This window comes from Triturus cristatus, chromosome 3_1, assembly GCF_964204655.1.
Source record: "Triturus cristatus chromosome 3_1, aTriCri1.1, whole genome shotgun sequence".
In the NCBI taxonomy this organism is placed as follows: Eukaryota; Metazoa; Chordata; class Amphibia; order Caudata; family Salamandridae; genus Triturus; species Triturus cristatus.
The window spans coordinates 728,607,491-728,620,836 of NC_140583.1; the positions used below are offsets into that span (position 1 = coordinate 728,607,491).

Here is a 13,346-nt window from a genome sequence, read left to right on the forward strand (position 1 = left end):
TGTTGACTGCTTTGGGAGGGTCGATCCCAATAAGCTTCAGTGATGTACCGGCTGAACAAAGCCAGTGATAAACAATCAATCACTGGAACAGGAAGGCTCACTAAAAGAAGCATGTACCCATCAATGACCTAGACCAATGCCATCTACGTTCTCTTCCCTATAGACTCCCAAGGAGTTTATTGCAATGGCTCCTTATTTAGCCTACTCTTGGTATTCAGCAGTGATGCTGTCAGAATGCTTGCCTGAGCCTCATAAATATTTTAGTGGAGGGCTGCTTTCTGAGATGTGTGTTTCCATTTCCCAACCCACGTACTCTTGGGCTAGATTTATCACTGTTTTACCTATGTTAATCAGCAATGCAACCTGAACTCATAGGACAGTTTGTGGCCACAGTGACATTCAGATGCTATGGTTCCACGAACATGCATTTGAAATGCAGCGGAAGCAAAGTGAGATGCCAGATTATAGACAGACTGGTAGTGGGAAGACTATCCAGCCTAATGCTAGAGGTAACTTTGAGGCTGGCTAAGGTCCAGCATTCCATACAGTGTTGGCCTGACTTTCTGCTGCTTCTATTCTTTTAGCGGGATGTCACTGGTTAACCCTCGACGCTGACTCCTGGGCTGCAAACATGGCCTTTGGAAAGCTTAGTTCCTCAATATTATTGAAGGTTTATTTCTCCTCATGGGGATTCTCAGAAAATGTATAAAAGCTGTTAGGGAGATCGGGAAGTTGAGGCTTAAGTATTGTAGAATTTATTTTAAATGACAGAGTTTTGCTTTGATGACAGGAACGTTTCTCAAAGGCAAAGCAACCTCTATCCCAGTCTGCACATGATCATCGGCAGCCCTTGTGGGGTGCTACCAGCAGCTGCTCTTGAGCTCACATTCAGCTCAGATTACTGCTTCTGATTGTATCTAGTGGTTCTTCTTGTGCAAAAAAGGATGCGGAGGAAGTGACTACGACTGAGGGTAAAAAAAATTCACACAACTGCTTCTCACCCCGATTTGGTTCACAAGTGAACAGCCCTTGGACTGCAGGGTTATTTTTATTTTCACTTTTTATGACAGCACTTTTTCTTTGTCAATAGAGAAGCAATCTCTTTCCCTGCCTCCTGATCTGCACACTTCCAAAGTCCTTCCAGCATCTGCCCTACCCTACCCTACCCTTTGGGGGAGTGGTAGCTGCTCCTGAGCTCACATTCTAATCGGATCATTTCTACTTTGGCATGTTTAGCACAGATGGCCACGTCTTATTGTATTGTTGGTCCATACTGTGCATGGAAGTAGGCTGACTGCAGCGACAGTGTCTGCCTATAACAGAATAGACACACTCCTGGCTACCGCTGCTGCCTCCTGCTTGGGTTCCCATACACAAAACGGAGTGTGGGCCTTTGGATGCTTTGTTTAACAAGATAGGGCCAAGCTGTGTGCAGTGCATGTCCTAAAAAGACGCTTTATCCAACTGGGTGTCCGTCCCTTTTTTAAATCGCCCCACTCACTCCTGGCAGTCAGAACACTATTTTGTAGCATCAATCTTAGTATGGAGAATGTGGCCTCAAGATTAACAGGGCAATTCCACACACAAGCCAGGGGACCTTGTTTTTCTGGGATCAACTGAGGGGTATCTCCAATTGGTTTCCCGTCAATATTTTGTCATGAGCAGCTCAGAGAAGTAAGCAGTGTCTCAAATACTTTCCTAATTTGGCAGAATCGAGAAGTAGGTTGCAGAAGCAACAGGCACCCACGTCCACACTCTTGGAGGTGGCCGATCAACATGGCAGAGGAATACTTGTCCTTGCGGATTTCCCCCAAGGTTGGGGCACTCTGGGAGCAGTGCTGTGCACCAACACCCCAAGGGATAAAAGAGTACTTTTTTACAGAGCGTTGCATGTGTGCTGGGTCTTATAGCTGGAAGAGAAGAGTCAGGGGAACAGCAATTGGCAGAAGTAAATTGCTGTGTATATTTGTTTTCCCGCTTTCCAGACAGATGTTCAACCAGTAAGTGTGCCTTTTGTCATGGTTTATGGTATACATTATGGAGCCAAAGCACCATCTCAACTCCCTCCCAAAGAGGTTCACTGACGTTGAACATACCCTCAACTAATCAGGCCACAGTGGGCCAGATATGACCTTGTATTCAAATAATTGTATATGGAGAACTGTGGGGATCATTATTCATTATTTTACTGAAGATTTCCTGCCCACTCTCATTACAGAGTGATATTCAGAAGGGGGTTTCCACAGAAAACACTAATCATCTAAGCAACAAAGTGGTATCCTTGGGAAAATGTCTTACATCTCCCTGGAGTTTCAAGGCTCCCTTTTGTTGACCGTTTGCAACTACAGAGCAGACAAATGTCTCTCACCTTTCTGCGTATCAAACATTAGTCTGAAGGCCACAATCTGAACAGTTTGTGGTGGTGCAGGAACACACATATTTTACTAGGTGACTTTTTAAAATACTTGTGGAAGCTTTGAATAGTTTATCTAATGTAATACCTGCATCTATTTCCAAGCCCCGTTCAAAGGCGGCAAAGAACTGCTCCCCTTCAAACATATCCACCAGGTCAGAGGGCTCCGGGCCCTGGTATCGGTCATTAAGCTTTTTCAAAATCGTCTCCACCTGTAGGGCAGCAAAGAAAGAAATCAGGATATAGCCATATATCGGGGACTAATATATGCAACTGTACGATCTCTTTGCAAGCACTACAATGCTGCTAATTCTGACCATCCTCAACCTAGCTTTATAGGGACAAGATTTAGGTTAAGATAGTTTGCAAGCATACTTTCTCCCTAAAGGGATAATGCACACTCAGCAATGTAGATGATGATGTGTGTGTTGTTCCACCCTTCTGGAACAATACAACTATTAGGAACGGTATCTCTAACAGTTTTGGTGCGTGCTTCTCATTCTTTTCTAGGAGGCCTTTTTTGGACTTAACTTTAGTGGATCACCATGTGTAAGAAGAAACTATGCAACTTGAATGTAGGGAGATTCGTGGTGCTGGCCAGGTTTTCTAGTAACCAAGAAAGCTTGAGAAGCTCCAAGACTGCAACCAACTAGAACCTAGGTGGAGCTAAAAATGAAATACTTTGCCATGCCTTCTGTAAGTTCTGTAGTTCATGAGTTTCAAGTTTTTGGACCTTCTGCTATCTGCAGTATCTGTAATTGATTGCATTTCCCTCGAATTCACCAGACCCTACAGACCCACAACAGGTTCCTTACATTTGTTATTTTTTTAAAAAGATTTTATTGGTTTTGATACAGGAACACTGCCCCTGTACGCGAATACTCAATAAACACAAATGCAAAGATAAAATGCAAATCCCTGCACGTAGAACCCCTGCCACACCCCCCAGTGATCTGTATGTGTGAATGAAATTAGCAACAATTGCCTTATCACATCCCATATACGCATGAACCCATGAAGGTTCGAATTTCGTCACCTAACGTTTGTCGCATAGGGCTGGCAGACTAACACAATATGCCAGCATTCCGCCCACGCCTGCCACATCTCAGAATGCTTCTGCAGGCAGCCCCGTGCTCTAAACACCTCGATCTCTAAACCCGTGCAGTGATCCATCCCACTCCTCCACTCTGTTAAGAAAGGGGGCGGTTGTTGCTTTCCACTCCCTCACTACATACCTTTGGCAAGAGTCAGACCCAAATAGAGCAGCATTAGTTTGTACCGGTACCACCCTGTGTACAGTTAATATGTTGATGGGTGAGTTTGGGGTCCATTGGGACATTCCAACCCAGGATCCTGCTAGGTCAGGTAGTCACTCTGGGCCAAAACGATTCCAAGACAGGACAGCCCACACGGTACGGAGGAGTGTCCCCTCTGCGGCTTTCTTACATTTGTAATCTGGAAAAAAGAATTACTAGGTATGGGATGACTATTGGGTGTGGGTAATCACTATATAAAGGGAGAATATCCGACACAATGGTGATCAATGCTGCGTCTAGAAATCGCCAACTTTACCCCTCCGAAGCAAAAAGAAAACTCTCAATGGAAACATTTTCTATTCTAGGCAAATACCCATCCACAGACATGTATGACCTTGAAACCAGTTCCTAGGCAAGACCCAGTCTAATTCCACTGCTAAGACAGAACCCACAGCATCCCAAAACAAACCTTATGTTTTGGGGCACACTGCAGCAGGACTTGTTCGGGGTCCCTCTTCCTCTGCAGAGCAACAAAATTCACCTGGTACATGCGCAGGCGCTCGTAAACCTTCTTGGCAATACCTCCCACATAGGTCTTGGTAGTGTACCACAGCCAATACCTGGGAGGGAAGAGAAGTAAGAACAGGTGAGTCTACCTTATGTTGGAACAAGTGCCACGTCAACTGGTGGAAACAAATAATGGAGATGTAAACAACAAACACTTAGAAGAGGATTCTAGATTCAGTAAGTACTCACCAAGAGAAGTGGTCGACCTCAAAGAGGGCATAAATGTGGGTGAATTCCAGCATCACTTGGTTAGTGATGTCATTCCATGTCTGTGCCTGTAGGTCGCCATGCAGGAGGTGAAGCCGGGACCGCTCCAAACTCTGTCCTAAGGAAGAGATGTTTAGATGGCAGGAAAGAGGAGAGAGACCGGTGGGAAAAATCAGGACAGAGAGGGGACAGTAGGAAGAAGAAAAAAAGTAGGAAGAGACACAGAAAAAAGATGGGGAAGGTTAGATTAATTAATTGGAAAAAAGGTAATGGAAAGAAGTAAGGTGATACAGCAAACACAAGTAGTGGTGGTACCTAGACAATTAGATTAAATCCAGTATACCTAACTGAGCATTCACCGAGGTTTCTTATAAATTAAGAGGCCTTTTTACAATGTCGAAGTGGACACTGCCTAAATACATCATAAGCCCTACTTCAATTTTTGGTCCCCATAGTCTGCTAAACAAATGAAATATATTTTGTGTGACTAAAAGAGACCTCATGGATTAAAGTTTTAAAGAGCCCTCCAGCTATTCAGTGAAGCTCAAGATATCAAGCATAACGACTACGATACTGCAACCAATACATTATCCTTCCCCTTACAACGGACACATGGGGTATAATGCCCCTAGAGGGAGAAGAGTGAAGTGCAACAGGGACAACTGAGACTTGGGAAGTCAGAGCACTGCTGGGGCCCTGCCTTCTCCTAGACTTGATATATCCATTTGAATTCATTTCCATCGGTTCCTGTACTTTCTACAATAAAAGGTTTGTAGTTGGGCCAGAGAGGGGCACTCCATAAATGGATTGTCCGTGAAATGTGTGACCTAGAACCAGAATCACATGAGTAACTTTCCCTAAACTTTTTTGAAGACTTCCAAAAAATCAGAGGTCATAGCTATTGCAGACCAGCATTCCTGGAGCCCTTGTACGGTGGTTCTCTAGCTGAAGGAGTTGTCTTTGCACATAAAGGAACAATCAATCTCTGCTGCACAAATATGGGGATATACTCCTGCCACACTGCTTCCCCCAATTGATAATATTTTTTTAAAGAGTCCTGAGAGCCCGCTCCATGAGAAGCTAGCACTACCTTGCGTTGAAGAGGCCTCAGCTATACAGAGCAGTCCACTTAGGAGCAGTTACTGGAGGCATTTAGACCAACAGATTTCTCAGCATAGCATGACCATGCTAACCATCTACTCTGGTTAGGATGTCTTATACTTGCATTCAGCTATACAAACAAGGCCCACAATCATGGTCTATGCTTTACACCTACTGAATTTTATATATCAACTTAATTCGAGTTGCTTACTCCTGGAGTTACCACTTTATTAACTCAGTGAGAATAAAAGGAAACAAGATAACATAGCTGGGGGTCAGAAGGAGAGGAGTTGGCCTAACGGCTAGGGCGGTCGACCTCGAATCTGGGGAACTGGGTTCGAGTCTCGGCAATGGCGTTGAACATCCTGTGATTCTAGGCAAATCACTTAATTTCCCCGTGCCTAACAAAAATTAATGTGTCCTTATGGAACGCAACTGGTGCTATGTAAAGCGCTCTGATGCCCGATACCTTCGGGTCAAGTTCGAGCTATATAAAACTCTGTTAAAAAAAAAGTTAGCTGAGGATTTACCAATAATAGCACAACAAATTCTAAAAGTACTACTGTGTTGAGTGGCGGTGGCGCATGCCTGTAGTATCAGTTGTTGCTGTAGCACTAGACACAGCACCATCATGGTGCAGGCTGTGTAACGCGAGCAGTAGACTCACTTGTAGATGTGGCAGTAGTAGACGAACCAGTAAGAGAGTAGCAGTGATAAAAGTAACAGAAGTAGTCATATTGACATTGTGTATATTATTTCTAGTGCCAACAGTAGTATTTGGTGCAGTGCTGCTAATAATAGGCACATGAGTTCATGTAACAGTAGTATTGTTTCTAATAGGTATAGTAGTTGCACACTAGTACTAGCAGTGGTAATTTCAGAGTACTAGAGCTAGCACTAGTAGTAGTGGAAGTATGTATGGTAGTACAATTAGTATTTCTGAGAGCACAGCACAGGTCGCCTTATCAGACAGTAATTGCTGGTGGTGGCACTATAGACAGCATTCGAAAAGATTCCCGTATGTTTCCCATGTATCCTGCACACAGAACGTTTCACCACTTCCTGTTTGTAATGTGTACTTCCAATTGTAAATGCTTGCCCCAACCCTTCTGAACCAGACCTCCTCTGCCCTTCTTGCCTAATGCTGATCATTAGTCTCTGCACATACTATATGGACCTAAACAATTATAGTTAGACAAAAGTGTCCTTTTACTGGGTTTTACGGGTAAATTCATGCAAAAAAAATCTACTTCTCTTTATTTATTCTTAAACATGGAAAATGGGTCTTTTGGGTGAATCTCAGTGCTATCGATTGTCTGCAAAGCCAATAGCTGTGCAGGCTGATGGGCAGGGAAGTTAAACAACAGGAAAGAGATTTCTTAATAAAGCTTTAAACAGCTGCCGATGTGCACGCGCATATCACAATATAACGGTTTTCACAGAAGTGTAATGCATACATGGGAAGCATCATGCAAATCTTAGGTATTTTTGTGAGTGGACTTTCATTGATTAACTACACGTCGAAATAATTAGTTGAAGTTTCAGATTTTCACAAAACACAGCCTAAACATGGACGAATATAAAAATAAATACGGATATACACAGGTGGAATGTCTAAAAAAGAAATACAGTCAGCCTCAATAACAGGGCACACTTTGTTGTTCCGGACTATGTTTTGATTAGCTCTTGCAAAGAGGAACAATCAATCAATGATTTGTAGAGCGCTGCTCATCACCCGTGAGGGTATCCAGGCACTGGTGGGGGCCGCTGCTGGGAGTGGTCAGTCGAACATCCAGGTTTTTAGGCTATCTCCGAACTTCTGTAGGGAGGATTCAGTCCGGAGGTGGGGTGGGAGAGCGTTCCAGGTCTTGGTGGCCGGGTAGGAGAAGGTGCAGCCACCACTTCCGCTTTTGTGGAAGCGGGGTGTGTGGGAGAAAGAGGTAGAGTGTAGTAGTTCCAGGTTGGTGGAAGTTCAGTCTGTGTTTGAGGTAGGCTTGTCATTTGTTATGCAAGGCCTTGTAGGCATGGCTCAGCAGTTTGAACTGGCACCTTTTTTGGATGGGGGAGCCAGTGGAGTTCTCTGAGGTGTGGGTGATGTGGGCTCTTCTCAGGAGGTTGAGGATGAGCCTGGCTGCAGCACTTTGGATAGTTTGCAGGCTGCTCAGTAGTTGTGCGGTGATGCCCATGTAGAGGGAGTTTCTGTATTCCATGCGGCTGGTGATGAGGGCTTAGTTGACAGTGTCTGCGGTTGATGGGGAGCTATTTGAATATTCTCTGTAGCATGTGGAGGGTGAGGAAGCAGGCAGAGAAGACAGTGTTCATCTGCTTCTTCATGTTGAGCTTGTCGTCAAGTATGATGCCGAGGCTTCTGGTGTGGTCTGTGGAGTGGGCAAGGGACCCAGTTCTGCTGGTCACCATGAGTCGTCCCATGGGGAGGTGTTGCTCCCAAAGAGGAGTACCTCTGTTTTGTCAGTGTTGAGTTTGAGGCATTTGTTTTGCATCCAGCTGGCTACGCTGGTCCTGCACCTGTGAAATTGGTTTTGGTGTTAATGGGGTTTGAGGCTGGGGAGAGGATAAGCTTAGTTTCGCCAGTGTATGAAATGATGTTCATACCATAGAATTTGACCAGCTCGGTCAGGGAGTCCATGTATGCATTGAACAGGGTTGGACTCAGTGAAGACTCTTGGGGAACGCCGCAGACGATGTTCTTTGGGCCTGAGGTGCAAGGCGGGAGCAGATGCTCTGGGTTCTTCTGGTGAGGAATGAAGGGATCAATTTAAGGCATTTCCTTGGATCCCCATATGATGGAGTCTGTGTAGGACGGTTTAGGGTGGAAAAGTGTTGAAGGCTGCAGAGAGGTCGAGTTGGATCAGGGCTGCAGTCTCCATCTGGTGTAGGAGAAATTGGATGTCATCTGTGGCTGTGATTAGGGCGGTTTCTGTGCTGTGATTAGCATGGAATCCCGACTGGGATGGATCCAGGATCTAGGTTATTAGAGAGTTATCTGTTTATTGCTTTCTCCAGGACTTTGACCAGGAATGGGAGCAGGGATATGGTCCTTGAGTTCTTCTGGGTCAGCTGTAGTTTTTTTTAGCTGAGGTTTTATGTTTGCATGTTTTCTATTCTTCTCAGAAGGAGGCAGAGGAAATGAATAAGTTCAGGATGGTGGTGAGTTCTTTACTGATGGAGTTGCTCCCCAGGTTGAACACGTGCTGGGAGCAGGGGTCTCTGGGTGCTTCTGAGTGGCTGGAACTCATGACGGTAGCGGTGGTTTGTGTGGTTAGTTGATCCCACGTAGTGATTATAGTGTTTGAGGTGGAGTTTGTCGGAATTGTCGCTGGTTGGTTGCGGGTCGAAGTGTTTGTAGATGGTGGCGATTTTGTTGTAGAAGTCTGTGAGGGTGTCACAGAGCTCCTGCAAGAGGGTTACAGTGTTCTCGGCTGCTGAGGGGTTGGCAAACTGTTGATGATGCTGAAGAGTTCCTTGCTATGGTTGGAGCAAGCTTCAAGGTAGGCGCATAAAGCTTCCTTTTTGGCATTTTTCAGGCATCTGGGATATTTACTGAGAGCCACTTTGAGGTTGGCTCTGTCGCTGGGTGTTTTGTTGGTGCGCCAGATTCTTTTTAGTTGTTTGCAATTGCATTTGGAGGCTTTTAGTTCCGGAGTGAACCAGCTGGTGTGTTTGGAGGGTTTGCCTTGCTTTGCGGGTTTGAGGGGTGCAACTGTGTCGGCGCATTCTGTAATTTTGGACGCCCACCTTGAGGTCAGCGGTGGTGTCAGGGGGAAGGGTGCGACGGGTTGAGGGTGTTGGTCCATACATTTACCGCTGCCTTGCTCCCGCTCCTATGGGCGATGTTGGTCTGGTCCGTGGCTGTGTTGGGGGTGGTGAAGATGGAGAAGTAGATGATTGAGTGGTCGGACCAGGTGATCCTTGAGGTGTGGCTGTATCTGATTCTGTTGCTGGCTGTGAAGATCGAGTTCAGAGTGTGTCCAGCTATGTGTGTGGGGTCGGTGAGATTTGGGTGGGGCTGGGGTTGTTCATGCTCCCTATTAAGTTTGCCGTGCTGGCGTTGCTTGTGTCGATGTGGAAATTGAGGTCTCCGTGGAAGATGAAATTCTCGGAGCGGAAGGCCAGAGGGGCTAGCAAGTTGGAGATGTCCTTGTAGAAGGCAGGGTGTGGTCCTAGTGGTCTGTATGAAAGGGTGCCCCTGATGGTGGATTTGTTGTTTTTGTCGACGTTGCAGGAAATTCGGCAATTTCGGCAGGAGAAGGGTCCTGCCATTGATTGGGAGGGAAGTGAGGCCGCAGAGGTCTCTGCGAAGTCCTGGTGTCAGGGCAGTTAATTCAGCTCTGGAGAAGCTGTGGGTGGTTAGAGATCCAAAGGCCCTGGCACTGGGCACGGTCCTGGTGAGAAAGGGGCAGACGGGCTTGCCTTTGGCTCGCTGGTGGTGCGCCAGCACTGCAGCCTCCATTAAGTAGGTTCCTGGGAGGGGGTGGGTGCTGCTCGGGGTTAGAGAAGGTGAAAAGTGGGAGGGGGAAAGAGGTTAAGTTTAGGAGGGAATCAGAAAACATGATTAGGAAAAAGATGCAATCATACAAAACGGGGAAAATAGTCACACTTGGCAGGAGAGGAGATCATGAATAGATGGGAGAAAAAGGTAGTTATGGAGGCAAAAAGGATGCAAAGTTTTATGAGGCAGGAGGAAAACAATGTGTTTAATTTTACAAGCATTTGGCACAGCAGAGGCTTTACCGGGAAAACTGTATAAAGGTAAGGGAAGGAAGTGCAGAGAGCTGTGGTGGCAGTAAGCATAAAAATATTTAAAAAATATAAGGAACCAGATGACCGAGTCTATTTGAAGACAGAAAATCAGAGCTTAATGTATGTCCTGGGCCAAGCGTTTCCTTCGGCAGGGGATGAAAAAATCCTCTAAAATGTGCCGGCGTAAGAACTAGCCGGATCTAAATGAAAAGAACACATCACCCACATTCGTGACGATGTGGACAGGCTCCAGCTGTAAATAAAATAAATATGCACAATGCATGGACAAGGCCCTCTTTTCAAGCAACGGTGCCTACGCCTTAACAGAATCACATCAACATCCTGGGAGGGAAGACCAGCAGGCATGGTAGGAAACAATTCCATATCCCACTTGTTACCTGCGACCTGCAGTGACAGCCTGCATCCAGTGCACCTGCAATAGCTATACAGGGGGTAGCAAGTTGCCAAGTCCAAGGCAAATGGAGAATAGGATAGCTCAACACTGTAGGCCGTATTGAGCTTTAAAACCAGCTGGAGTACACGGTATGCCTTTCCAACCAGGCTTCACCAGCATCCAATCACAACAGATAAGGTGGGTTAACAGAATGCATATGTGAGGATGGTAAGAAGGGCCAGTGTATGGGGCTTTCTTAGGGTGCCTTCCAGGCTGCCTCCAAGTCACGTATCTTTGTTTGCAGTGGCTATGCAAGTGAGAACACATCTTTTTAGATTTTCAGATATACTACAGCGCATAGCTTTATACTCTTATTTGTTAAACATTTTTCTCGAGACAATCCATCTGTCTAGTGTCCGGCTCGCCTCATCTCCCATTGTCTACTTGTGGGGTTTTGTTGCAGTGATTGTAAGTATTTACAAGAATGAACGTCCTTCAGTTGGCGGGAGAATGTGCCTTTGGCAAGAACTCAGCGTTGGATAAAGTGATATTTGATTTGGAATTTGTGCTGCCAGCATGGGATACATATTTAATGCATGTCCTGGTATTAAGGTTGTGGCTATTAAATGTGCACAAATACTGTAATAGAGTACCTACCAGTGTGGACCTGGGGATCCCATTAAAGTGCCAACTCAGCCCGGGACGTGGCATGCATGCTCATCGACTTTCACCCCTTTCTAGAGGCCTTAATAAAACCATCAGAGACCAAACTGTTAAACCCTGGATCCAGATAAAATATTCACTATGCATTGTGAAGTAAGGAATGGTAATCTTTCCTCCCACACCTAAACAGTTGGAGCACTTGAGTAGAGTTCCTAAATCAAAAAAAGAAAACTGAGGTAAATGCAACATGTACAAAGAAAATCTTCAGCAGCTTGAGACGCTGTGAGGCACTAAGGCTAAAAATGAAGAAAGCAACTCAAGGAAGTCCCTCAAAGTGTCAAGCATGACCAGAGGCCATCGTGCTCAATAAGTCTCAGACCAGCCACGAAGGGCTGAGTCAATCACCACCGTATTGGCTGAACATCCCAGGTGAGCCCTGAATAAATCATGAAATGAAAGCCAATGCAGTTGTTTCTCTGTAATACATGTTGCCCTTTTTTAGTGGCATGCCCCTCATTAAGTGAATTTGAGACACATTTAAATCATAAAATACATGAACAAAAAATATATCAAAATAATTACAGTTGTAGCAGGGATTAGGATTCCCAGCACAAAAGTTTTAAAATACCAACTTGATTTTCTGGAGCAAACAAACACCACAGGGCTACTCGATATATAGGGACGTTATCAGAGCTGCAATCCATAGATCAGACAGCCATCGAATCCAGAGATTAAACCAGTAGGCAAACTGATCTTCTCTGCAGAAGAGAGCAAGGAAGGCGTTTGTGCTGGTCTTTATTGTAGATTTGTGGTTAACTAGGCTTGATTTGGGGTGTTAGTTCTGGGTTGGAATTGGTCCCATAAATCCAATGTATCAGCATGGTCACTCCTAGGTATTATTTAAACTATGCCTCTTGGCTCTGTTTCCCCTTTTCAAGTCTACGCTCATGCAGGACACCTCGTAGCTAGCCCATAAATAGTTCACAACACTGCACACGAAATCACTGGCAACTGAAGGCCAATACGGTCTTCTGACCAACAGCCATCCAATGTCCTGTGCTACCTTCAGAGGAACTGAAGAACGCAGTGCTCAAAAACATGTCTGCGCTGCCTTAACATGTAATGTTCTGCTATATTATCGAGACATTTTAACACATCGGTCTGCCATTACTATGGTCTCACAGAGCTGACGATCATCTGGGCTTATCTGCTTTTCCTTTCACACGGTTCTATCTCAAAGATCAAGCCATGATGATACGTTTTATTCTCAAGACACTTAGAACACATCCCCATCCCTGGGACGGGGTTGGACAGTACTGACCTGTGACCCCCGGTGGCAGAGGGAGCTGAATTTGAACGGGTTTGAGGAAGTTGATGCTAGAGCTCTGAGAGAGGCAGAGAAGGGGGCTGGCGATGGATTCCGGATCATTTGTTATCTCCTGAAGCTCCTTTTCAGTGATTGGCAAAACCTGGAGGACACAATATGCCGAATGATACAAGGAAAAACACATGCAAATGATCTGGAACGGCACTGTTAGGGGAGCTAGCCAGCTAGCAATGAATAACAAACACATATATTCATTACTTTTAATACCGCAACATAGCTTAGCGAATAACATGCATGCCCTCTGCAATGTTCACCACACTTTCTACTGTTTATTTCAGAAATTCAACAAGAAATACACTCTCACATTATGGCCACTCAGGTATTTACTCCTACTGTTGGTTCCACGCTTCTGCAAGCTTGCAAGCAAAGGCAGACAGGTCTTCTCTGTTGGAATCCTGGACTGATCATTTTTTAATTCAGTTCAGGATAACCTTGCCAAGAAATAAGCTGACGGGAAATAACTCAACCACCTATCGGTGGGGGAGAGACTGGGCGAAACTCTCCAAACTAAGACCCTCCCTCCTATCTCATTGTCAGACCACACTTAAACCTGGGGAGGCTGTTGAGGAAAGTTACACCAGATACAGTAACTCTATT

The 13,346-nt window shown here is 45.3% G+C and overlaps 1 protein-coding gene across 4 annotated transcripts in view; it reads right to left on the bottom strand.

Annotated features, from left to right (window-relative positions):
* The window catches only part of PIDD1 (p53-induced death domain protein 1), a 332,716-nt gene that overhangs the window by 66,957 nt on the left and 252,413 nt on the right, over positions 1–13,346 (bottom strand). For all 4 annotated transcript variants that reach the window (XM_085644874.1, XM_085644875.1, XM_085644876.1 and 1 more), the window contains 4 exons: positions 12,684–12,831; positions 4,426–4,561; positions 4,139–4,289; positions 2,502–2,625 (listed from right to left, as the gene is read on the bottom strand). In XM_085644874.1, the coding sequence (XP_085501000.1) occupies positions 2,502–2,625; positions 4,139–4,289; positions 4,426–4,561; positions 12,684–12,831 (559 nt within the window). The remainder of the gene's footprint in view (positions 1–2,501; positions 2,626–4,138; positions 4,290–4,425; positions 4,562–12,683; positions 12,832–13,346) is intronic.